This window comes from Colletes latitarsis, chromosome 12 (assembly GCF_051014445.1).
Source record: "Colletes latitarsis isolate SP2378_abdomen chromosome 12, iyColLati1, whole genome shotgun sequence".
NCBI lineage: Eukaryota > Metazoa > Arthropoda > Insecta > Hymenoptera > Colletidae > Colletes > Colletes latitarsis.
The window spans coordinates 22629974-22655418 of NC_135145.1; the positions used below are offsets into that span (position 1 = coordinate 22629974).

A 25445-nucleotide genomic window follows, 5' to 3' on the forward strand; every position below is an offset into this window, starting at 1 on the left:
TTATCTAGCCAGATAGAGCCCGGGGACTTGTTTAGAAATCGTAAATAAATATAAAATAATGCCACCCACGGGAATATTCTTAGAGCCGGATCTACGTAGAAGTAATCGAATTTACGGGTCGATGGGAGAACCGAAGAAAGAGGTCAAAGTAATTCGATGGCGGATTGCCTTTCTAACGACCAGATTAATCTCGCGTTATCCCTCGGTTACTCTCGGCATAGCTCGGCTTGGAAGAGATTTGTAATTCCAACGAGGACGGCGGTTATTAAGGCTTAAGTTAAAGACGATCGAAGCGTCGAAACGATCGAGGGACGTATAACTTGCTAAGAACGGTGGAATTCCGAGGAAAGAGCTGAAAGGATACCAAAAGCAAAAAAACCTCTGTTATGTCTAGGATCGTACAATCGAACCGAGGACAGCAGACTTCCTTTCTGTATCAAGAACGGAAGGATTTCTGACGAGAAAGAGCTTCTTCGCGAGAGCTTTCGGCTCCTTTCATCCTGGAAACGTGAGTTGCATTGTCGCTTACTTTCTAGGGACGTTCGATCGCTTCTTCTCTCATTATTATCTCGTTTCTGCTTTTGTAGGTACTCTGTGGGTCCCGTTCTCGCTGCGACGTTTGCGTTCCTGTAATCGGCACGTAAGTAATCCGAACGCAGATTGCTTCCAACGAGTAAACCCTTTCTGTTTGAAAGTCGATCGGGTAAAAGTCTAGATTCGCCGAGTCAGGTCCTTCTAATAGATATTGTCGGTGTTCGCGTGGACGCGATAAATCAGACTTTCGGTGGTCGAAGGTAGAAAAAGCAGTAAAAAAGGTCGTGGACACGAGACCGATCGTATTTCCATCCGCTTGTTTCCGCGGCGCGTACGAGGGATCGCGAGCAGCTGTATGCCCGAGATGTCCCCCCTTAATTGTAAGAGAAAAACTCGACGCACGATAAATCGCGACCCTCCCGCGGAACGTACTCCATTTTTTACAGGGTTCGGTTTTTATCATCCTCGGAAGCACTTTAATATACGATCGCGCGATTTAAATTAATGAATTTTCCAACGCGACCGCGCCACGACAAAGGCATTAATTTCCGTCCGAAGGTATTCGTTCGTTCGATCGTTATTAATACGCGTTCGCGTAAAAATTCTCGCTCGAGGGGTAATTCGAGTCGCCGCGTCGCATTTACAAATATCCTGGAACCCGCGAAGCTCGAGAGATACGATCGATCACTTTTTTTTAAATACACTAAACGCAATCTCTGGTGCACGAAACTCACCGTTTAGTACGTGTACCGCGATGGTGGTGTTGGCTTTTTCAGGAACCACGCAGCTATAGTTGCCAGCGTGTCTGGGGCTGGCTCTCTCGACGATCAGGGTGCTGACGATCACGAGGACCTCCTTGCTGCCCGTGATCTCCGTCGTTCTGTTCTCGCTGGAAACGAGATACCCAAACGTGACCCACATCCGATTCGCGTATCTCGCCGGTAATACCAGCTCGGATGCTACATTCTCCGACGTTACGGGGTCGAGAAAAGGAGTCCAGGGGGAGGGGGGCGACGAGGGTGGTCCAAGAGTCTTGACTCTTAGGTGTTTTTGCGCTCCGCTTGCAACCCGTGCGGCTGATAATTTCATTAACGCGGGATTGTCCTTTGGGAAATTGCTTTCGGTCGACGAACCTTGTCCTTTCGTTTAAATAAAACATTTATTTCCCCTTTCACGGTTCTAGGAACTAGGACAAGCTGTAGCTATTCTCTAATCAAAGATACAAATGGACACTGTCCTTCGAGGCTCTGTATTTTTAATCTGGGGCAATAGAATCGGAAGGACAAGGGACGATAGAAAGGGTAAAATGTACCTGACGTCTTCGGTGAGCGTTTCATCTCCTCTGGTCCACATGACAGACTCCTTGAGGTCCTCGAGGACGTCTCTAGCCTCGCACCTAAGTTTCAGAGCGCTTCCAGCCTTTAGGTGTCTCTCTTTAGGCACTACTCGCCCGGAATCGTCCGTTATCGTCAATTCTGGCGCTGAAAATTGAAAATAGCTCTTCTAAAATATGCTTATCCCCTATATATTAGCGATTAGAAAACTGGATATCGATCATGCTCGGTCGTCGAGTATCGTTCTAAAAGCTCGCTTTTGAAAACGAACGACCGGTCCTTATTGCGATATCGAAGGTACGAAATCGTGGCGGTAAATTCAACCGGAAGCCAACAAATTATCAGGACTCGGTTGCCTTTCGGAGCAGCCAACACCGTGGGTGACAAATGGGACACAGATACGAACGTATCGGTACGTGACCGGCCATTGAAATTAGGCTCGAAAGAAAGTAGAGGGTCGCAGGAGGGTGGCGGGCTTGAAGGTTTCGCGAAAGAAAATCGACGTCGAAGAGCGTCCGTGACTGGGAACGTTAATGCTTCGAAACATCAACCCTTCGATGCGTGGGCGATCGAACATACTTTTATTTGGTTACTGGAATATTTCGTTTCATTTAGTTGTTGGAAACTTATATCTAGATAATGAATTTTCCCTATAACCGTATTAAACTTAAAGGGCTGCAGGGTAAACAAAGCTACGTGACTGCGAATCAACGTGAAAATTTTATGAACTTCATAGGGGTTGTATGGAATTTTATAAGCGTTTCTTTATTAATTTATTCGAACAATGAGCGTTTCATTCCCGGCAAAGTACACAAAGCTACGTGACCGTGAATCGATGCAATCGCACCGCTGCATATCCATCGAAAAGATATTTGTACATTTTCCAGTCATGCATCGATGATTTTTTGGACGTTCAGAACTTGTTTAATAGATGTTCTTTCCATCTTATGAAATTCCATCCTACCGGGTGTACGCTACATTAATAATGGAGTTTACGCGTCAGTGATACGGCATCGAAGATCGATGGTGCGTGGCTCGCGACCCTTTTACTTAAACACAAATCAATCCCAGGGGATTTTGCGGTAGACGATACAGACCTTGATTAATGTCCTTAATGCAGGCGACGATGATACGACGAGGGGACTTTAGGATTAATTCGCTAAGGACACCTACTCGTCTTCTCCCCATCGGATCGAGATCGGGATTAAAAAGTCCAGAGCGAATATATTCTCCCAACGGATTGGTGTACGTTCGAAACGCAGAGATAAATCTTCGTTGAGTGTTGAACCTATATGCAGCATTGTTAAGAAACAAGCGACAGATTTTCTCGAACGTTGCTAAAACACGAGTATCTGGACGATGCTTTCAACCACTCGAAACCGACAAAAATCGGTAAACTCGATCCGGACAAAAAGCTCCGGGTTCGATGGATCCGGTTGTCAGCCACTCGAAACGAAAAGCTTGTAACATCGATAGATCGGATAAATCCGGGAGCTTGTATCGCGTGACGCGAATCACGGTGTTCAGGATGTAAGTTTCCCGCCAGCAAACGAAAAAGCAATCCTGGGCGATATCATAAGGTGCACGGATGGATCGCCTAAACGGACAGGTCGCGCAATTAATCATGTCGCGCTAGCACGTGATAGCTCATTTACCGATTGATCGCGCTGGATAAATAATTGCACACCGATCTACTCTGCGTCCGGATTCCTGTTAAAGCTGCGAACTAACATTTTCGACCGCTAAAATTTGTATAACCTGCCGTAGGATAAACGAACGGAAAGCTCGGAACAATAATTATAATAGAATTCTGTTGGACGTAGATATTACAACGTTGAAATAATACTTCCAGATGGGATGAAATAGGAAAAATTGACGAATGTATTTCGAAAGATAACCGCGGGCGGATAAATTCGCAGCGCCCGGCAGTTTATTTGTTGGTATTTTTATTCCCATTTAGCGAAGGACGTGATACGATTAAACTATTAACTGAATTTCAGTAGCGAACTTTATTCCGGTATACACAGCCGCTTGCGCGGATGGAATCGTCGCGAGTCACGATGTTTAACTTTTTAACGTCGTTTTTATCCGAAATTACATTTTTCGAATTGCCATCCTCGAAAACTCCGATATAAATGCAAAAGCAATTTTCGTGAAATGTGTCGCACCTACGAATCAAACGTATATTATTGCCGTTTCCGGCAACAAAATGTTTAATACTCGTCAACGCGAAAGCTTTGGACTTATTCCCCCGCCGTCTGCAATTACCAATTCCTTCTTCGTTATTGGCGGTAAGATGAAATCCTTTGCAGACGTCGATTCGTGAAATAACAGTAGTTGGGTGGAATGTCGGGGGATCGGGAGGGAGTAACCGGTTCCTGGAGCATCGGATCTCCGTCACGGTTCGACGAACAAACGCGAGCAGGAATCGAATGGAAAATATAATCCGTGGAGACGATAGTCGAGCCGGGCGGGGGTGGTTCGAAATTTCTTTCGATGGATCATTTTTTAAGCTCCTTTGGGACGAACGGTCCGCGGACCAGAACGGGGAGGACGCAGAAAGGATGCACATCCAGCCGGATGGTTTCCCAGGGGGACATCGGAAGTCGCGAAGAAGAAGAAGAAGGATGGGAGAAAGGCGAGTACTCTATATTATTTAAATTGGATTCCGCGATTCCGTATGGCGCGGATTCCACGCCGCCCCGATCTTCGACTTTCTCGATCAGTTTTGCGAATTGATTTCTCGTCGACGCTGAAATATTAAGCTCCTTACGCTCCGTACTTTTGGAGGAATGCTCCTGCACGCATGCACCGTTATTCCTTTGGGAGTTGCGGATGGATATTTCCATTAACCAAGTCATTGTTCGTCCGTTGGTCGCGGGACAAAGAGAATTTGACGAGCTCCTCGCGGTCGAAGCGAAGCGTTACTTACGACTCCGGTTCTAAAACTACAAGCTCCTTTAATTAGAAGAGGGTTCGCGTCGATTGCTCCAGCAACCCTGGAGAAACATCGTCGTCTCTCGATCGGAGTTTACGATCGACTCTACTCCGTCCATCTTCGAGCGATATTCTTTGTTCGTAATTAAAGTTAGTCAAATAGGCGAGACGAGTATCGTTATTCCCACGGTGAGTCTTTACGATCGAAATATTCGGTCTGTAATTAGGCCGGATGGTATAAAATATTTTTCGTCCTTCCCTTTGAACCCCTTCCATCGTTCTTTACGATTCCTTCGGTTAATTGCGGCAAAGTTCCAGCTGCGTGCTTTGTTTGTAGTACACTTTGACAAGAACGAAACACTCGAGTAACACTAGAACGAACGAAAAAGGAGGTATACTGAGCTTAGGAATCGGTACAATTTAACATAGTCTGACGTGCAAGGACGTTCAGAAGGTTTCTAAGTAGAATAAGGCGGTATTGTGTTAGGTGGTAATTAAATCCGTCGCTCGCGAGACACCGTGACTGCTAGAATGGTCTGGATTCTATTCAGGCAATTCCGTTACTCAAGCAGGACTGTATTCCGTTGAATATATATTAGCATTAGGAGAATGGAGCATTAATTATAATTAATTAGACGCGTCTGTTCGCAGAAGCATTCTATCGCATTAATATCGAATTAATAATAAATTTTAGAAACGTTTCCTCTTGGATGCTCTTTGATTCTTTCGTTCGCCTCTCCGCTGCTTCGTATACTCGAACGAACAGTTTACGTAAACGAGCTTAAGACCATTGAAGGTTAAAATAATTAAAGGTAGAATCCAGGAAAGCGTCGAGAATTAAAACTGGCACGCTCGTCGTTGAGTTTCCGTCTCCGTTTCCATATGTCTTTTATGCTTCGTGTTTTCGTACAATGATGCTCCGAGTATCGCGCACGACACAAGTGAAAAGAAGTCGAGGAATCAATGGAGAGCAACGAGACGTCAACTGTCGCGGAAAGAAGTTGCCAGTGGATGGCCATTCATGAATATTGAATGTAATTTTAAATAAATTTAATTCACTATTCATGAAGCTTGAATATTCATGCAGACGTTATTGACAAACCTTGTTTTATTGACGCAGTTTGTGTCATTCCCACTGTTTCCGTTCAACCGACCGCGGAATTAATATCACCTGCGTCTTTTTCTTCTACAAAGCAAAGTTTCGATTTCTCAATGGTAGGTTGAATAAACGCTCGAGCCTCGTTATTTCCTTTTATTTAAAATTTGCAAAACATCGACAGAATACTTTCTTGGGCGATCTGATAAAGCGTTTAATAAATCAGTCTGGGCGAAATGTTGTCGCAGCCTTCGACAAACGCTGATCGATCTTCGCGTTAATCGTATCGATGATCGATGACGGGTCGACGGGCGTTCCAGGAATCGCTTCGTCCTCGCGACCATCGCCCGGACGTGACAAATATGCAATTTCGAGGAACGGTGGCGCTTCGCGGTTCGCTTTTGCTTCCCGATCCGGTCTCGTTCTTTCTCGTTCTATCGATTCCGTTGTAAAATTACTCGGATCCGCGAATTTCCTGGCCGCTGGGAGGCCCGTGGAGCGGAAGGACCGCCGCAGGAGCGGGTCAAAGAAATTCCAAGCAGCTCGACCGATCGACGGAGACGGAGACGGGAAAGGAGTAGTGTAACAATGTCGGTCTATCCGGGTTTGTTCTGCCCTACTTGGTCCTTACGGCAGCTTTTGTTCGCGGAGCGGCCCTCTTCGGATCAGATCAGATTACTGGCCACGAGGCGCTTTAGTCGAGGAAATGCGGGTTTCCATTGCACCGAATTGGCGACGTAAGGGGATCCGGCGGACCTATCCAACGATACCTAACCCTTTCCATCGGCGGTGGCTCGCTCTCTCGCCTCCTGTTCCTCGATCTCGAATGTCGCCCTTGTAGTACTTTCCTCGACCACCCTTCGTTTCGTCTCTCGGTCAAGCTGTCCGCCCTTAACGTCGATGGGATTCGCTCCTCGAAGGGAAACGACTCCGAGCCGGGGAGGACAAGATCAGGACCGAGTTTTATTCCCAATTTTGTTTACGTTTCCCCCGATTCTGCGGACTCTCCGGCCGCAGAGTGGATTAGTCGCGACGTACAACCGTTCTCGGCTTGCCCTAATCGCGTTACGGACTTTAGAACCGAGGATTCCCGATGATAAGACGTCGGTGGAATAACGGTGATTAAATGATTCGTTTTGTAAATTTAAAGGTAAAGCCAAACGGAAGATTCGCTCACCTGTGACGATGACGTTTATGTTTTTAACCAGCGGCGGATGAGTCGAGATTTGGCACTTGTAGAGTCCCGAGTCCCTCGGGGTTGCGTATTGTATCTGTAGCCTCCAATTGCTCGGATACCTGGGGGATCAAACGTAAATTCACAATATAGAAATCATCTCTATAGGAGATTGATAGGTTTTTTCGATTGGGAATTAATAAAATAAAATGTCGTTTACTTGAAGTTCAGACTGATCCGTCGATCCACGCTGTGGGTGGCCCTGCCGATGGTGAGGAGTCGAAAAGAGTCGTTGCTGTGTTGTTGCAGCCACGCCACCTGAACCGTGACACAGAAAATATCCTTCGTTATTACCTCGTAAATCAGGGATTCCTCCGAGAGGGCGTGGGGTGGTGGTGGTGTGGGAGGGTGAGAGGAGGTCGCCTCGTCGAGCAAAGAAGCGTCGTATTGTTGCCGCGGTCCAACGACTAGGGAAATTAAACGGGATCTCGTCGGAAAATTAATAATTTCGCGGGAAAAGAGTCGAGAAGCCGTTGGCTGAATCGTTGGCGAACGAATGCACCCGGCAATTTCTTCGTAAGCGTTCTGGAAGAGACCGGCTTACGTTTCTCGACCTCCTCGCCTTTTCATTGCCGTGGTCGCGACTTCACCAGCGATTTCCACGAGAACTCGATTCGTGACGCGCGCTGCGGTCCCTGCCCAATTTTTAAACGAAAGGCGAAACTAAAACGAACGATATTCGACGATAAAATAATCAATTTCGATGTTATAAACGATCTCGTTGCGCGCCGGGGAATCAAATAACGGCACGCGTTGACATTAAACCAGCACGTCCGCCAAATATGCGCGATAATAGCACGGACGCTATCGTTTGCGTCGTTATGAAAACGCCTCGCTTTGAACGGGACCAAAATTATACGGCATTAAAGTTGTAACGTTTAATGCAAATGTCCCCGTAGAATTCGCGGCCGGATTTGTTAATTAATCGAGTGCGAATGGGCCGCAACGCCGATTTAAAATACAATACGTTACACGATTATCTCGTGTACGTAACATACGATCGTTCCCAGGTATTCGCAGAATTCCTGATAAACTACGCTGCGGCATTATATTTTAATCCTCGCGTACCAACCTTCCTGTAAGCGCTAATGATCCAGAAAAAAACAAAATGTTCTTTTTTCATACAGGGTGTTCGCCCATCCCTGGGAAAAATTTTAATGGGAGATTCTGGAGGCCAAAATGAGACGAAAATCAAGAATATTAATTTCTTGATTGAGCCTTCGTTAAAAAGTTATTCAAAAATTAAATTAAAAAATTTCAAATCATTCTAAAAAAATTATTTCTGGTCTCGGGGGTCCATTACGAGCATTTTTGGTCGATAGACATATCACCGAAATCCTACGCACTTTCGAGAAAAAAATTCCTTACTGAAAATGTAATGTCTGACCATAGCGTTGATATGTTTCACTGAAATTTTTCGGCGAAAAAAAATTTGTTCAAATCGATCTGGAAAAATTATTTTCAGTTGCAGGGGTCAATTATAATTATTTTTTATCAATAGACATACCCTCGAAATCCTACTCAGTTTCGAGAAAAAAATTCCTCACCGAAAATATAATTTCTGGCCGGAAATGTCTGCCTGAATTTTCATGCGAATCTTTAAAATGTCATAACTTCTGAACGGATTGGACGATTTTAATGTTTAAAAAAGCAAACGACGCGTATTTTGCTAAAGAATATGTAGAAATTGCAAAACTATTCAAAAAGTTGCTCCTTAACCCCGTAAAGTGAGAAAAACCCCATAAAAATGGTCAAATTTTCAAACAGCCATAACTCTTACAGTAGCGAATGTATTTCAATGAAACTTTTTTCTGAATTAGAGCTCATGGGTACCTACAAAAAAGTATTATTAAAATTATTAAAAATGAAAAACGAATTTTTAAGAAAAATCGACAGGGGGTTAGTGCCTAAATTTTTCCGTGAAATTGAAAAGTTTCAAATCGCTCTGAAAAAATTATTTCTAGGTTCAGGGGTCAATTGCAATCATTTTTGGTCATTAGACATACCCCCGAAATCCTACCTACTTTCGAGAAAAAAATTCGAGAAGATGTGAAATTTTTCGACAAAATTAAAAAATTTCAAATCGATTTAAAAAAATTATTTTTAGTTGCAGGGGTGAATTATAGATATTTTCGGTGAATAGACATACCCCCGAAATCCTACCCACTTTCGAGAAAAAAATTCGAGAAGTTGTGAAAGTTTTCGACAAAATTAAAAAATTTCAAATCGATTTAAAGAAATTATTTCTAGGTTCAGGGGTCAATTGCAATCATTTTTGGTCATTAGACATACCCCCGAAATCCTACCCACTTTCGAGAAAAAAATTCGAGAAGATGTGAAATTTTTCGACAAAATTAAAAAATTTCAAATCGATTTAAAAAAATTATTTTTAGTTGCAGGGGTCAATTATAGACATTTTTGGTGAATAGACATACCCCCGAAATCTTGCGCATTTTCGAGAAAAAAATTCAGTACGGTCGAGACTTTAATTTCAACTTTAACGATCTGACTTTAACGATCATAACTCCTATAATAGTGAATGGATTTCCTTGAAACTTTTTTCTGAAGTAGAGCTCATGGGTACCTACGAAAAAGTATTAGACAACTTTTCTGTAGGACTTCAAACAAAATTACTAAAAATGAAAAACGAATTTTCAAGAAAAATCGACAGGGCCTAAATTTTTCGGTGAAAAAAAAAATTTTCAAATCGTTCTGGAAAAATTATATTCGGTTATGGGGGTTAATTACAAGTATTTTTGGTCAATAAACATACCCTCGAAATCCTACGCACTTTCGAGGAAAAAGTTCGAGTAGGGGGAGAAATTTTTCGTCGAAATTAAAAAGGTTTGAAATGTTTTAAAAAAAATTTTGTTTGTTGCAGGGGTCAATTACAATCATTTTTGGTTCATACAAATACCCTCGAAATCCTACGTACTTTCGAGAAAAAAAATTGTTTACCGAAAATATACCGCGTGGCCAGAAATGTTGCTATAACTTTTTAACGACGCCTCAATCAACAAATTAGTATCCTTGATTTTCGTCTTATTTTGGCCTCTAGAATCTCCCATTAAAATTTTTCCAGGGTTGACCGAACAACAGCCTGTATATCTGCGACAGGGATGATTTTCTACTTTGTATCCATATGAAATGGCGTTGTTTCGCGATTAGAAATTGGCATTAGAATTTGGCAATGGAAGTCGTCGATATTCTCGCGGCGTATCTCTTCGTCTCGCATCGGGGCTGTCGACGGAATCGGTTTCACATTACGTATTCCGGGGAATATGAATCCATCTGGAATCCCAAGCGAGCGCGTCCCCCGCGACAGAGCGACCGGAGAAACGCGGAATTCGACGGGAGCTGATTACGATGCGAAAAGTTTCTCGGAAGGACCGTTCCGACGACGCTAACGAGAACGATGTTTGCAATTACAATCGGTTTTCCTCGCGATTCGCTGAATTTATCAGCTGCGCTCGCCCGTGCAAACGGGCAAACGCCTGAGTTTTCCAAACTCCGCACTTTGATGGTAACTGCGATCGTTTCTTCGAAGCATCGACCCTTTCGAGATTGGTATCCGACTTTGAGGACAGTCACGAGTCTTAGTTTCGTCTCTCGATCGCCATTGTTTCGAACAGGGGCATAATATACGTACAGTAGAGTCCAGAACAAATTTTATCGTCGCTCTGTTTCCCCGTGCAGTCTCGATTTTTGCGAGAAACTAAGAATTACGGACAAGGCGTAATTGGATCGCTCGATGGGCTTGTATCAATCTCAATATATCTGATTTAACGCAGCGGAATATTTCAACCGAAGAGGGATGCGGGATATGGTAACGTACGATCCTATTCGTCATCGTTACGTCACACACTCCATTTATCCTGCTCGATGCATAAAAAGTCTTCCGCGGGGATGGAAATCACGCGAAAGGGAACCGTATTTGTCAATCCTCGCGTCGCGATATATTTTTCTTTCGCTTAAACTGATCCTAATTCATCGTTTCGAGAGTTTCTTGCCCTTTTAATGGAAAGGTAGAATCGAGCAGATTACAAGTATTACTCAAGTAGATATTAACGAGGGATGTTTCTATTTCACACCGAGTTCTCGAAGGGATGAAATCGATCCGCGTTCTCGCCTCCGGGTCTGTGATTCGAAGGTCCTTGTATCGCGCGCAGATCATAAAAATACGAGACCGTTGCAGCTGGTTTGTCATCGTGTCATCGGCCATTCTATTTTTCGCCTCGTAAAAGCGACGGAATAATAAAGGCAGCGGAAGCACGGGAGACGGGCCAGACGTACGAATGCAAAATACATAAACTTCCGCGACGACAAAGCGAACGTCGCCAGCCCTTTTTGCGTCACGAAAAACCCGCGACAGTCCTCCAAATATCTAGAATAACATTCTAAAGACATTAAATTCGATAAGTTTGACGCACCTCCTTGTTTCCTAGCATGCCGATCCTACAGTCCAGCAGCATCGTGTTCCCTATCCTGGAGGTGACGTTGATCTCCTGCTCGCCGTCCTCGAAGTACGGTCCGAATTTCCCGAAGGCGCTGTCCACGGTGGGCACGAGGAATTTTCTGACGGGCAGGAGCGTTCTCTGGGTGGTGGTCGACAGCTGGGGATCGCGATCGTCCTCCGTCTCGGTCTTGATCAGCGGCTTGATCTCGTAGAAACCTTTGGTGGACTTGCCGCTCGGCAAAAGGTTGTTCAGCGGCCTGGAATGGTCCTTGTTCGTTTCCTGGTTGACGAGGCGTTCCTGGTGGCGGTCGTCGGGCTCTGCCGGGGGTGGCACTTGGAACGAGATCGCTCTAACGTCCTCTATGTTCTTCTGGACGGTGGGGCTCGTCTCCGCGTCCATCGAGACCGCCGTCGAGGCAACGACCTCCGCGATCTCGTGTTTATCCGGTTCCCTGGCGCTAATTTTTACGCTCGCGAGGTCGTCCGGAACAGTATTACCCTCGGTGCTGAACGTGGTTTCCGTTCTAGTCGAGGTAACGTAATCCCCCGTAGTGGGCTGCGGCTTGTTCTCGGGCTTGTCGCGCTCGGATATCCTCTGGACGTCGTTAAGCGCCACGGGAGTAGCCAACGACTCGCTTTGATCCCGCTGCGGCTCCGCCAGCGAGATGTTACCCGCGTTATCCCCGTGTCCAGGTATCGTACCCTCGCTAACGGCTTCCTCCTTGCTGGCTCGAAGCGTCGGAGTCGTCTCGACGGTCCCCTTCGTCAGCCTTTCGTCCTCCTCGTCGACTCCAGGATGATTGATACTGTTCTCGATGGCGCCGTTCTCCGGCTCTGCGACAGAGAAAAACAGAACCGGAGGTCAGAGTGGTTTCCAAGGGAAAAAGTTTAATTTTTACTGCCTCCTTGGGGTTTTTTAACGAAGCCTTAACAGGGTCGTGGGTCAGGTCACAAATAGGATAGAAATATGTCTTTTTCGTAGGGACTCTGGTCGTTATGGGCTGCTATCGATGCATCTTTCAGTACGCCCCCTCGGGCGGCCTCGGTACTCTATACTTTTCAGGGCTCCGAAGAGAAATACGCGTCATTTGTAATTTTACGTCGAGCTGGATCTCCCGAGCAATATACTTGCGAGAAGTAGGTTGAGAATATCGACGTCTTCCTCTCTTTTTGTTAGCCTGTTCCTAGAATGATTAGTTCACGGATAGCCCGGGCAAATATCAGGGCATTATTTTTGCTTTATATTTTACTCGAATGTAAAAGAACGACACGCGAGAAAATTTCAAGTTCGTTCATTTATTTCTCATAGCTGTTACGGATGACAAATTGTTAACGCAGGATTCATTTTTTCCCCCGAGTCTTTTACACTCGTCGTTTGCAGCCAAATACTCGAAACGTGAGCTCGTTTGTCCGCAACACTTTTATTCAGCGACCACGCTTCGCGTCTTTTGGCCCGCTCCGGTCTTGTTGCTTTATTTACCGGACTTAATGGAGGTTTTTTGCCCCCGCGCAGCCTCGAGGTCCATCCTCGCTGCTGTCAGAGGGATCGATACATCACGATGTTGATTAATTTCAGCCAGTAGTTTCGGAACTGTTTTATATTTCAACGATTTTTTACGACCCGTCGCCTTTCACAGACCTTGCGACAGATTTACCGATGCATAATTAACTCCGATCTCTCTACAGTCTACCGTTTATTTTCGTATATTCTAAATTCAATTCCATTCGTTCTATTCTTCGATGCACAGGACTTTGATTCTACAGATTATTTTCGTAGGACGAAAGAACCGTATCGCCACGTTCCGCATTCTTCTCGTACGGTTCGCTAACAGTGACCACCGCTTGGGCAAAATTCGCCCCATTTACCAGAGGAATTATAACGCGGATTAAAATTTCGTCGCATTCTTTCGCGGCCGGGCCGCGCTGAAACGTTTCTCCGGCAACGAAATATATCTACTGTGCCCGGAAAAAATTCCAGACGCTGCCCGTACGCGGTAACAATGCTGCCGTCTAATTTCTTTGTTCCGAGGCCTTGCGTTTCTCCCCCTCCAAAAAACTAGCGCCGTGGGAATTTCATTTTAAAGCGCGCCGACAAACGCGTTCCCCACGGTTCCTCTGAAATGGAAATTTAAGAAAAATACGGCCCAACGGGATCGCAAGGAGCTGTTTCTCGGCCTCAGCCTCCAATTGCTTCGAAACTTTGCATACATAGAGAATATGAAAAATTATTTGAAGCGTATTTTTATATATTATATACATTGGGCGCAGAAGCTTTTATTATATCCTTAACTTGGAATTCTACGTAATTAGAGTCACCCTTATCGAGGCAAATTAGCCCTAATTGTTTAAATAGACACAGAAGAGAGCGGAGTTTCAAAGTAATCAGAGTCCGATACTTAAAATTATCCCGTTTTCAAAATGAACTGCTCACCGAATCCTGGCTGCATCGAAACACTTTGACAGTTGGATTTATGGTCCCGTATACTTGATTATCGGAATCCACGCGCGCTGCTTTTGCCCACAAGCACTTCACTTCATTAGCAAACTTCGAAATGGAACTGTTCTATAGATATCATGACTTTCGACAACCGCGGGAGTCTTGGGGCTCTCCGTAAATGATTTAGCACCGTAGAATATCGTAAGCCAGTTCATTTCGTGGCCCAGCACGGGAAACCGTGAACGCTGAGAAAATTTATAACTTAACAAAAGTTCTGGCTCTATTAATTGAATAGTTAAACTCTCGAACTCTTTTGATGAACTCGTTTAATGCCCCGACGACATTGCAAAAACCACCCTGGCTGAACTATGTAACTGCCATCCGGTTTAAAAAATTGAAAATCCACGACTGCGACAGCACTTAAAATCGATTACGATCGCAGGGATTTCCTGGCCGCGGAAGAAATATCGCAGATTCGGAATTTCGGCTTCGAATCGTGCTTTGAACTATATTGCTTTCGTTTTCCACTAGCAGAAGCACAAAAAGCCTGTCTATATTTCGAGAGAATAGGATTTCTCGTATGAAAGGGGATTGCGAAGTTTTTGCGAAAATCGAGAACATGTGCTCGATGTAGTTTAAAAAAAACAGAAAATATTCCTGTACGTGACGGGGATTGGTTCCATATCGGAAAAGGCTAAAGAAGAAAGGTGCGGCACGTTTGGAAAATGAAAATAACTTTCGGTATTCTTGTCGACGTTGGAACGTGGCTTTTCGTTCAACTATTTCTTTATCATTGATAATTTTTTAGAAATTTTTAGTCGAACTTGTCGTTAAACGATCCTTAAAAGTGAACGTCGTTAGTAATTTGCACTGAGAAGTAGTAGAAATAAAGTTAAGTAGAATTATAGATCACCGGTCAGACGCGGTGCAAGTAGTAGCGGTCGAGGTTTGGTCGGACAGAGAAATAAAATCGTTTTTACGGTAATACGGTGATTTTGAACTGCATTCCGGGTTATCGAATGTACAATGTACTATCATTAGAGTCAAAGGGAGACCATAACATTATTACAAGTAAAGAATTTTCACGAATTAAGTACTAATATCCAATAATGGTCAGAGATGCTCGTAGGACGATCGATTATTAAATGATTTAAATGAGATTGGAATTCGATCGAATGCAATTTGATTGTTCGGAGCTTTCGTTTGAGCTTCGAGTATTATGTCCAGTAATTACATTACCATAAACGAAAGAGTTTAAATCACGGCTCGCGGAAAATTTCGCCAAGTGGATTCTATTGTTTGAATTTCAAATCTATCAATGTTCCCGGTATAAAGATAAGATTATCTGTGTTCGGAATCACAGATAGAGATTATCGGAATCCTGTTTCGGAGGTTGTTAACGCGACAACGATATCCGCTCGCATAAGTGGCGTCTTCTTCTGCCAAATCTCGCGCGGAATACAGAATGCTGGAGACTAGGAAGCAGTTTGCCAAGGCATTCGAGAATCTAGAATGCAGATTTGCATCTGTTAAGCTACCTGTTAGGATCACCTAGTCGATGATATGGTCGTTTGGTCCGCGATAGATCTCCACTTGGATCCGCTGGCCCGAAAAATATGCAATATTTCGTATCTCTTTTTGAAAAGCATATTTATTTGCAGAGAGAACAATGCTACGATTAATCGAATCACGGCAGTCCGTACTCGTGTAATTCAAAAATTGGAAAAATAAAAAGTGTCGTTAACGATAACTCTGTCCACTCAGTCGCTTCGTTAGTAAATTTCGTTCAACATTTTTCGCTATTTTGCCGAGTGCATGAAATTCAGACGCAACGCGGTGGAAGTTTATGCAACGATATTACCGATGAATATTTTTCAAAATATCCAGCCCAGTGTTTCATTTCTCAACGTTATTGTTTAAACAGGATTTTCATTCGATTGCCTGTCGCGTCTGTTCCTTCCGGCCGATTGAAATTGTAATGCGAATTTCAGAATACCGCCCTGTGGTTTTTACGACTTTGCTTTCCTGTTCTTTTATTTGTTACCGTATTCCATGCACTCTTTGTGTTTCGCTCGACGTTATTCGATTCTTAACTTGGGAGGGCTTTTAAATAGGAAGATTTTTAAATTAATCTCCGAAACGTAACGATGACCCGATTGATTTAACGTGGCCCATGACCCGATTTGAATAAACCAGAAAACGCTGTTAACTCTGGCGCGAACGAAGCTAGGTCACTGGGCAGCCACAACTTTAAAACGATATTCCACGCAACAACGAAACTATTCATATTAAAAATAAAAATAAATATCGACTGCATACTTTGCCCGGAGGTTTAAGATCAAGCTCGCGAAAAAATGAAGGGAAGAGGAGACGGGTGGGAGAAAAGCAACGTTAATTCGCCGTAATTAGGAGCCGAAGTAGGAGCAATCGGTCACGTAACGTTCGCTTAATTGCAAAATGCCGCTCGTCGATCATAATTTACCGATCTCGAGGCTAGATTTATGGAACGTACGAGCTGGAAAATTTTACGGATTACGCTTGCAACTCTTGTTCCGTGTACGCTCTTTGTATTCGTTTTTCCCCTGGTCACGGTTTCTTCTCTTCCGTGGAAAAACTTTTAAGCAGACCATGCATCTGGTTGTTTAAACCTTGTTGTCTCGGCGCCTGTATTATTTAGTAATCGCATTGGCGTGCACCAATCCGATATGTCGATACCAAGTCCGCGGCTTTCAATGCGTTTCGATACTCTCGCACGAGTGCTTGATTATCGAGTCGCTGGAATACCGTAAGTAGATTGAAAATGCGTTCGTGTAGTTTTTAGAGACAAGCGGGGCATAAAATAAAACTCGTTCCGTCGTTGGGGAGGTTGAAAAATATTTATTTTTATTTCGTACACGCTCGAACATGTCTCGAGTAAAGTTTGGAAAGAGATTTTCGGGGCCCAGTGTCACCTATTTCGCGAGAAGAAAAGTAGTTTGTAGATCCGTGGCGTTAGAGTTGATTTAACGTAGCTGGCGGTGCCGCGGGGCTCCCCGAACACGGCTCGAATAGGCGAGGGATTAGGCTACGCCCCAATCAGTTTGTCCGCGCTCTATACACAGCCGTCTACTGTCAGTCGATACCAGGATACAAGACCCTAAGCAGTTACGCTAGTCGGGACGAGGCCTTGCATCTCTGCTCGATAGGATATCTAGCCACCCACGCCAAGACCTTCGGGCCCTGTTCATCTGCTCTCAAAGCTCGACCTACTCGCCAACACCCACTCCCGAGCCTCGAATCCTCACCGACCAGAACAACCAACAAGTACACTACGTAAAAAACATTATTTTACATTATTATATCGAACACAAACACTGCTTCTTGATTGCTTATACAGGGTGTTCGGCCACGCCTGGGAAAAATTTTAATGGGAAATTCTGCAGGCTAAAATAAGACGAAAATCAAGAATACCAATATGTCGATGGAGGTTTCGTTAAAAAGTTATTAAGAATTAAATTCAAAAATTTCAAATCGTTATGGAAAAATTATTTTTAGCTACAGGGGTCAATTGCAAGCATTTTTGGTCAACAGACGAACCCCCGAAATCCTACTCAGTTTCGAGAAAAAAATTCGAGTAAGTGCTGAAAGTTTTGGGTGAAAAAAAAGACTTTCGAATCGTCTTGGAAAAATTATTTTTAGCTACAGGGGTCAATTGCAAGCATTTTTGGTCAACAGACGTACCCACGAAATCCTACTCAGTTTCGAGAAAAAAATTCATTACTGAAAATTTCATGTCTGACCATAGCGTTGATATGTTTCACTGAAATTTTCATGTGTATCTTTAAAACATCATAACTTCTGAACGGATTGGACGATTTTAATGTTTAAAAAAGCAAACTACGCGTATTTTAATGGAGAATATATAGAAATTGAAAAAATATTCGGATAATTGCTCCTTAACCCCGTAAAGTGAGAAAAACCCCATAAAAATGGTCCACTTTTCAAACAGCCATAACTCCTATAATAATGAATATATTTCAATGAAACTTTTTTCTGAAGTAGAGTCCATGGGTACCTACAAAAAAGTATTGGACAACTTTTCTGCAGGACATCAAGCGAAATTATTAAAAATCAAAAACAAATTAAGGAAAATCGAGGAGGGGTGCTAAATTTTTCGGCGAAATTGAAAAGTTTCAAATCGTTCTGGAAAAATTATATTCAGTTGCGGGGGTCAATTATAATCATTTTCGGTGAATAGACATACCCCCGAAATCTTGCGCATTTTCGAGAAAAAAATTCAATACGGGCAGAACTTTAAACGTTAATAAGTTTTTAACAAAGTCTCCATCAACAAATTCGTATTCTTGATTTTCGTCTTATTTTGGCCTCTAGAATGCCCCATTTAAATTTTTCCCAGAGGTGGCTGAACACCCTGTATTATATTAGCACATACGGTGTGAGATATCTAGTCACTCGTGAACTCAACATTCGATTAATTATGATTTACGATAAGCTTAAAAATTAAGGCATCGATCTAGTATTTTTATTAATATTTTATTACTATCTTTAAAAAGTAATTACCCTCTTATACTCGCCATTCTCAGCTAAGGGGTCACTGAATCAAAGAGTAAACTGCAAAGATGGCCTTACTTTTTAAAGTCTCTTTCTGTTAGAAGACCAGTGACCCTCGATGAAATTTAATTAACTTAACGATGGTCAGTCCTGTACTTGCTTATTAAGAATAATATACGACGCAGCAAACTGATAGGTAATCGAATGGAATTTTACGGTCCGTTAATTAGCGATGGAGTAGAGCATAACGTAATCGGGCTTAGGATCCATTCGAGATGGCGGGTGCTGCGGCGGAGGGGGGTAACTGGTGGGTAACTAACTCCAAAGGGTGAATAAATAGCGTCGAGAGGATATGAAGAGCGAGTCGGAAAGGGTTGGGTTTAGAATAGCGGAGTAAACATTTTTCTAGCACGCTATTTGCACCGTCTCTTTCACAGAACGTTCAACAACGTCCCATTTCGGCCGCACTCGCGATTGATCTTCAGCGTGCGCGTTGTTTGCGCGTAAACGAATTTCAGAGATTATTTCCGGCCGGTGGATCGCGTCATAAAAAGCGACCAACTGTGATCTCTTCGCGTTACGTGTATTTTTTTCTTTTTCCTTTTTTTCTTTTTTTTTTTTTGTTCGTCCGACCGATCGAGCACGGTAAACGACCGAAGCGTTTATCGGCCAACCGAAACGAAATCGCTCGCGTGGCGATACGCGTGGATCAACTAAATAATCGCCAGGGAAATTAATAATTACAGCGTCTGAAACTTGATTCGAATCGAGCTATTTCCAATGGCACATATTCCAAAGATCGATCTCAAGAAAGTTGCTACTAAATATGGAGCCTGGGTCAATCGAATTTTGTTAGCCGAACAGTTTATTTCGCCATAAAGACGTTGAGTCCGCCGAGGATAAGATGATAATTCTGATCTGTCGTACGCATGATGTAGCCCAATGTGTAGGAAATTAGGTGGGTGAATTTATGTCGAACCTTTTGTAACGAGATCCGATATTTGATTCAGAGTCCGTGCAACGCTCGTAGATTTCGGCCTGGAAGGCTCCAGCTGCGTATAAAGTACAGTGCGGGCGAAACGTCGAATAAAAATAAATAGCTTTTCATTGCTCGATTTAAAATTCGTTTTATTTCTGCGTTTGGGCGAACAAATTTCGAATATTTTTATTAATTCTCCGGGGGTTTCGATGATGCGGTGAAAGAGGGTAAACGAAGTGTCGGATATCAGGCCGAGATCGGTTTCCATATCGTGAGAGAAGCTTCGTCGATGGCGTGTAGGGGTTGGAATAGATGCAAGCGATACCAAAGAATCGCGTTACATAGCACTTGGATGGTCATGATTTGCCGGGAGCGAGTAATTTGTCGTTATTAAGTAGTGTAAGAGAAATGTGTATTATTCTGAAATCAATAAAAAGATAGTAGAGAGTTAACGATAGCGAAAATTGCCGTGGGGTGGGCAGAGGTTGGTGGAACCGTAAAAATGGGATAAGCTAGTGCTCACCTGACGCCGCGGCGGTGATCATGACGGAGACAATGGCGATGACGCCGAGCACCGATGCAGTCGGCCGCATTCTCCAGCCGGTCATGTCGAGGATCCGCTCGCTCTCAGCCTTCAGGAATCTGGTCCATCGTCTCGTTCATCTTCCCTCTGCGCAGAAAGGCGAAATTGCTGCGTTAAAGCGTTACGATCGGAGGCGTCGTTGCCCGCGCTAAGAAGCCCTCGTAAACCGTCCTCGCGAAACTTGATTTAACGCCTCCCCCACGGAAGCTTTTCGAGATCTAATTCCGTGTTTACGGGGACTTTTCAAGTTGTCGAAAAATGGCAGTAATCGACGCGAGATATACAGGGTGTTCGGCCACCCCTGAGATTCCAGAGGCTAAAATAAGACGAAAATCAAGAATACCAATTTCTTGATGGAGGCTTCAATAAGAAGTTATTAACGTTTAAAGTTCCGATCGTACTGAATTTTTTTCTCGAAAGTGGGTAGGATTTTGGGGGTATGTCTATTCACCGAAAATGATTGTAATTGACCCCCGCAACTGAAAATAATTTTTCCAGAACGATTTGAAACTTCTCAATTTCGCCGAAAAATTTAGCACCCCTCCTCGATTTTCCTTAATTTGTTTTTGATTTTTAATAATTTCGCTTGATGTCCTACAGAAAAGTTGTCCAATACTTTTTTGTAGGTACCCATGGACTCTATTTCAGAAAAAAGTTTCATTGAAATATATTCACTATTATAGGAGTTATGGCTGTTTGAAAAGTGGACCATTTTTATGGGGTTTTTCTAACTTTACGGGGCCAAGGACCAACTTTTCGAATATTTTTAGAATTGCTACATATTTTACACTAAAATACGCGGTGTTTGGCTTTTTGATCATTAAAATCGTCCAATCCGTTCAGAAGTTATGGCGTTTTTAAGATTCGTAGTAAAATTTAAGCAGCTACCTCCTGTCGATTTTTCTTAAATATTCGTTTTTGATTTTTAGTAATTTTGGTTGACGCCCAACAGAAAAGTTGTCTAATACTTTTTTGTAAGTACCCATGAGCTCTACTTCAGAAAAAAGTTTCAAGGAAATCCATTCACTATTATAGGAGTTATGATCGTTTAAACCATTTATATGGGGTTTTCCTCACTTTACGGGGTTAAAGAGCAACTTTTCGAATATTTTTGCAATTTCTACCTATTCTTCATTAAAATACGCGTAGTTTGCTTTTTTAAACATTAAAATCGTCCAATCCGTTCAGAAGTTATGATGTTTTAAAGATACACATGAAAATTTCAGTGAAACATATCAACGCTATGGTCAGACATTAAATTTTTGGTAATGAATTTTTTTCTCGAAAGTGGATAGGATTTCGGGGGTATGTCTATTCACCAAAAATATCCATAATTGACCCCTACAACTAAAAATAATTTTTTTAAATCGATTTGAAATTTTTTAATTTTGTCGAAAACTTTCACAACTTCTCGAATTTTTTTCTCGAAAGTGGGTAGGATTTCGGGGGTATGTCTATTCACCGAAAATGTCTATAATTGACCCCTGCAACTAAAAATAATTTTTTTAAATCGATTTGAAATTTTTTAATTTTGTCGAAAAATTTCACATCTTCTCGAATTTTTTTCTCGAAAGTGGGTAGGATTTCGGGGGTATGTCTATTCACCAAAAATATCCATAATTGACCCCTACAACTAAAAATAATTTTTTTAAATCGATTTGAAATTTTTTAATTTTGTCGAAAAATTTCACATCTTCTCGAATTTTTTTCTCGAAACTGGGTAGGATTTCGGGGGTATGTCTAATGACCAAAAATGATTGCAATTGACCCCTGAACCTAGAAATAATTTTTTTAGAGCGATTTGAAACTTTTCAATTTCGCCGAAAAATTTAGGCACCTACGCCCTGTCGATTTTTCTTGAAAATTAGTTTTTCATTTTTCGTAATTTTGGTTGACGCCCTACAGAAAAGTTGTTTAATACTTTTTTGTAGGTACCCATGAGCTCTACTTCAGAAAAAAGTTTCAAGGAAATCCATTCACTATTATAGGAATTATGATCGTTTAAACCATTTATATGGGGTTTTTCTCACTTTACGGGGTTAAGGAGCAACTTTTCGAATATTTTTGCGATTTCTACATATTCTCCACCAAAATACGCGTAGTTTGCTTTTTTAAACATTAAAATCGTCCAATCCGTTCAGAAGTTATGATGTTCTAAAAATACGCATGAAATTTCAGTGAAACATAACCACGCATGGTCAGACAGGAAATTTTAGATAATGAATTTTTTTCTCGAAACTGAGTAGGATTTCGGGGGTATGTCTGTTGACCAAAAATGCTTGCAATTGACCCCCGCAACCGGAAAGAATTTTTCCAAATCGATTTGAAATTTTTTAATTTAATTCTTAATAACTTTTTAACGAAGCCTCCATCAAGAAATTGGTATTCTTGATTTTCGTCTTATTTTGGCCACCAGAATCTCCCATTAGAATTTTTCCCAGGGGTGGTCGAACACCCTGTATACTAGGTCTTTGGAACTATTTCGGGCTAACTCGATGGACGCACCACACTGGACCCTCGAAGGGGATCGAGGTTTTTTTTCTTTCTCTCTTGGAGTTCGTCTCCTTATGCACAGGGGGTTGTTAATTAAATTCCGCGGTCGTTCCGCCAACGTTTAATTGAGAGAAACTTTTCCCCGGTTCTCGAGCAGCGCTTTTTAAGCTCTCGACCGAATCGGAATCGCGCGTACGGTATTTTCGATCGCATTCCAGGCTTTTTTAGGGATAGTTACGCGAGTATGGGAATCTTTCGAGCGTACGTGCATCGCGAATAAATCTCCGGTACTCGAGTTTTTATTCAACCGAAATTTCCGAGCGTTGAGCCTAATCGATACAGGCATTACACGCGTCGTAACGGTAATGTTACAGGTGTCTGGTCACTATGAAACGCGGGACGCAAACAGTGTTTGGTGTTCATAAACTCCCGCGGCTGCGTGACGTCGAAATTTTGGGCACGTATTGGACGTCTCCAAATTAAACGATCAAACTGTGATAACGCGTCCTGCGAACCAGAGCTGAATGAAAATGTTACCTAACTAGATAGCCACTTGCATTAAAAATTCTTTTTCATTCCGTCCAGGATTATTCTTTCTAGCCAGGAATACCTATCGGCTACAAAATAAATAAACGCTGGCCTGCTTTCGCGTCGTAATATAAATACCAGTTATTGGTTTTTCGTCACTCTTGGTTTTCGTTTCACTTGGCCCACTAAAATCGCTCTCGAAAATATTTACTAGCTCCGGATAAACACTCTGTTTTGTTATTTTGCGTTCGCAGGACGCGTCGACACGGTTCGATCGTTCAGTTTCAGGCAGAAGTTAAAGTCGATTTATACTTATCCGTATTCCCGGATCTTTATACACGTACGATCGTATAATTTAATTAAATTACTGTCTTTGTACATTTGCATGCTAGTTTGTCCCGTTAAAATGAATAAAAAGGGATTTGGTATTCCCGGATCGTAGAACGTTTCCAAGCTCGTTTGCTCGTGACCAAATTACGGTACGATTTGGATTCCCTGCTCGGGCCTGGAACAGACACGTCTGATAGGGAGACCGCAAGGCCGCAGACGCTCGTGACAAATCTCGGCTGACTTGCAACTGTAATGTTTAATCAGACGTGTAATTATGTCTACGGAGCGTAATGGCGCGCGGTGGCGGCGGCTGCCACTTGCCGACTGGAGACGGATGAAATTTGCCTTGCACGGCAAGTCAAATATTCGCACGAATGCGATTACACGATTTAGCACGGCCCTGCACGCTGCTTTCCCGGGGATTCCGTATAACGCCCACACTTCCGTCCCGCTCGTATTCTCCGTCAAGTAATAAACGTTTATGAGCCGACCCACGACTGTTTCGCCGAGCAGACACTCCGCTTGATTATTCGATTACGCGCGAGACCACTTTGAATCGATGGCTCCTCTTTTTACGAACACCCCATTCCTACTCTCTGGGACTTGTATGGCCTAATCAAAATTAAACATCAACCCCTTCACCTACCATTTAATTTCAAATCATTTTTCACGAGCAATGGTCACGAAAAAGAACACCTCGTAAATGTATAGTTCGGGCCAAAATATAGCGAGGTCGTAAACTAAACTCTTGAGGGTTGGGACCGTATTTTCTGAATGTTTTTCCGTGTCCGTAACTGCACTACTTTTGTATTATAAGCAGGTAAATTAAGATATTAAAGACTTGAGTAAGACCTTTACCTATTACGATACCTCTAAATATGGTTTTCTAAAAATGGCGACACTAGATGAAATATTTCATCTGCTCAGCTGCTCGTATTTCTGTTAATTCACTTGTTCCGGGAGCTGAAACGTGTAAACTTTGACACCCACTCGAGTTTACGACCTCGCTATATCGTGGCCCGGACTATACGTGAAAGAATACCTCGTAAACTTGACATCAAGAGGTTAAATATGGAGTAGAATGCCTTAGGACTCCCGTTCGAATCGCTTTGGAATTGTTTTCGATTCGGGAAGAGTCGGGAAAGTCGGTCCGTCGAAAATTCTCGGGTCTTCGTCGCGTGATTTATTAGTAAAAAAGCGAGGATCTTACCGAGTGTTATTGGAAAAGTTGAACAAAGTTCGGAAGTTTATACATTTTATCGCGAAAAGCCGAGCAAGTGCTCGAGATTTCGAGCTGTTTTAACAAGTTCGAGGGCGAACCGCGGCGGGAAAAGTCGACGGTTTGTTTTTTCAGGAGTGTCAAAACGAAGGCTGGCCTCTAATTTAAATCGAGACCTTAGAAGGAGTCTCGTTAGTTTGGTTACCAAGTTTTTCGGCTGTGGATTTTAGCAGACTCTGTCTCCAGTTTATACACGCTCGAATTTCGACCCGAAATGTAAATAAAGGAAAACAAACGAAAGATTCTCGATGGGAGGGATCCTCTTTCGCGTCGAAGGTATCCTTGATCCTGTAAACATCCCAGAGCGAATGTCTCGAGTGTTTCCTCGGATAACAAGCGAATTTTCATACACATACAGGCTGTTCGGCCACCCCTGGGGAAAATTTTAATACAGGATTCTAGAGGCCAAAATAAGACAAAAATCAAGAATATTAATTTCTTGATTGAGGCTTCGTTAAAAAGTTAAATTCAAAAATTTCAAATCGTTCTAAAAAAATTATCTCTGGTTGCGGGGGTCAATTACAAGCATTTCTGGTCGATAGACATATCACCGAAATCCTACGCACTTCCGAGAAAAAAATTCCTTACTGAAAATGTAATGTCTGACCGTAGCGATGATATGTTTCACTGAAATTTTTCGGCGAAAAAAAATTTGTTCAAATCGTTCTGGAAAA

The 25445-nt window shown here is 42.8% G+C and overlaps 1 protein-coding gene across 2 annotated transcripts in view; it reads right to left on the reverse strand.

The window, feature by feature from the left end:
• LOC143349051 (uncharacterized) overlaps positions 1–25445 on the reverse strand; it is a 165214-nt gene that overhangs the window by 16083 nt on the left and 123686 nt on the right. For both annotated transcript variants that reach the window (XM_076779919.1, XM_076779920.1), the window contains exons 4-9: positions 20082–20228; positions 11566–12425; positions 7296–7393; positions 7079–7197; positions 1847–2015; positions 1269–1423 (exon numbers count right to left, since the gene is read on the reverse strand). In XM_076779919.1, coding sequence (XP_076636034.1) covers positions 1269–1423; positions 1847–2015; positions 7079–7197; positions 7296–7393; positions 11566–12425; positions 20082–20166 — 1486 coding nt within the window. In that variant the 5' untranslated portion in view covers positions 20167–20228. The remainder of the gene's footprint in view (positions 1–1268; positions 1424–1846; positions 2016–7078; positions 7198–7295; positions 7394–11565; positions 12426–20081; positions 20229–25445) is intronic.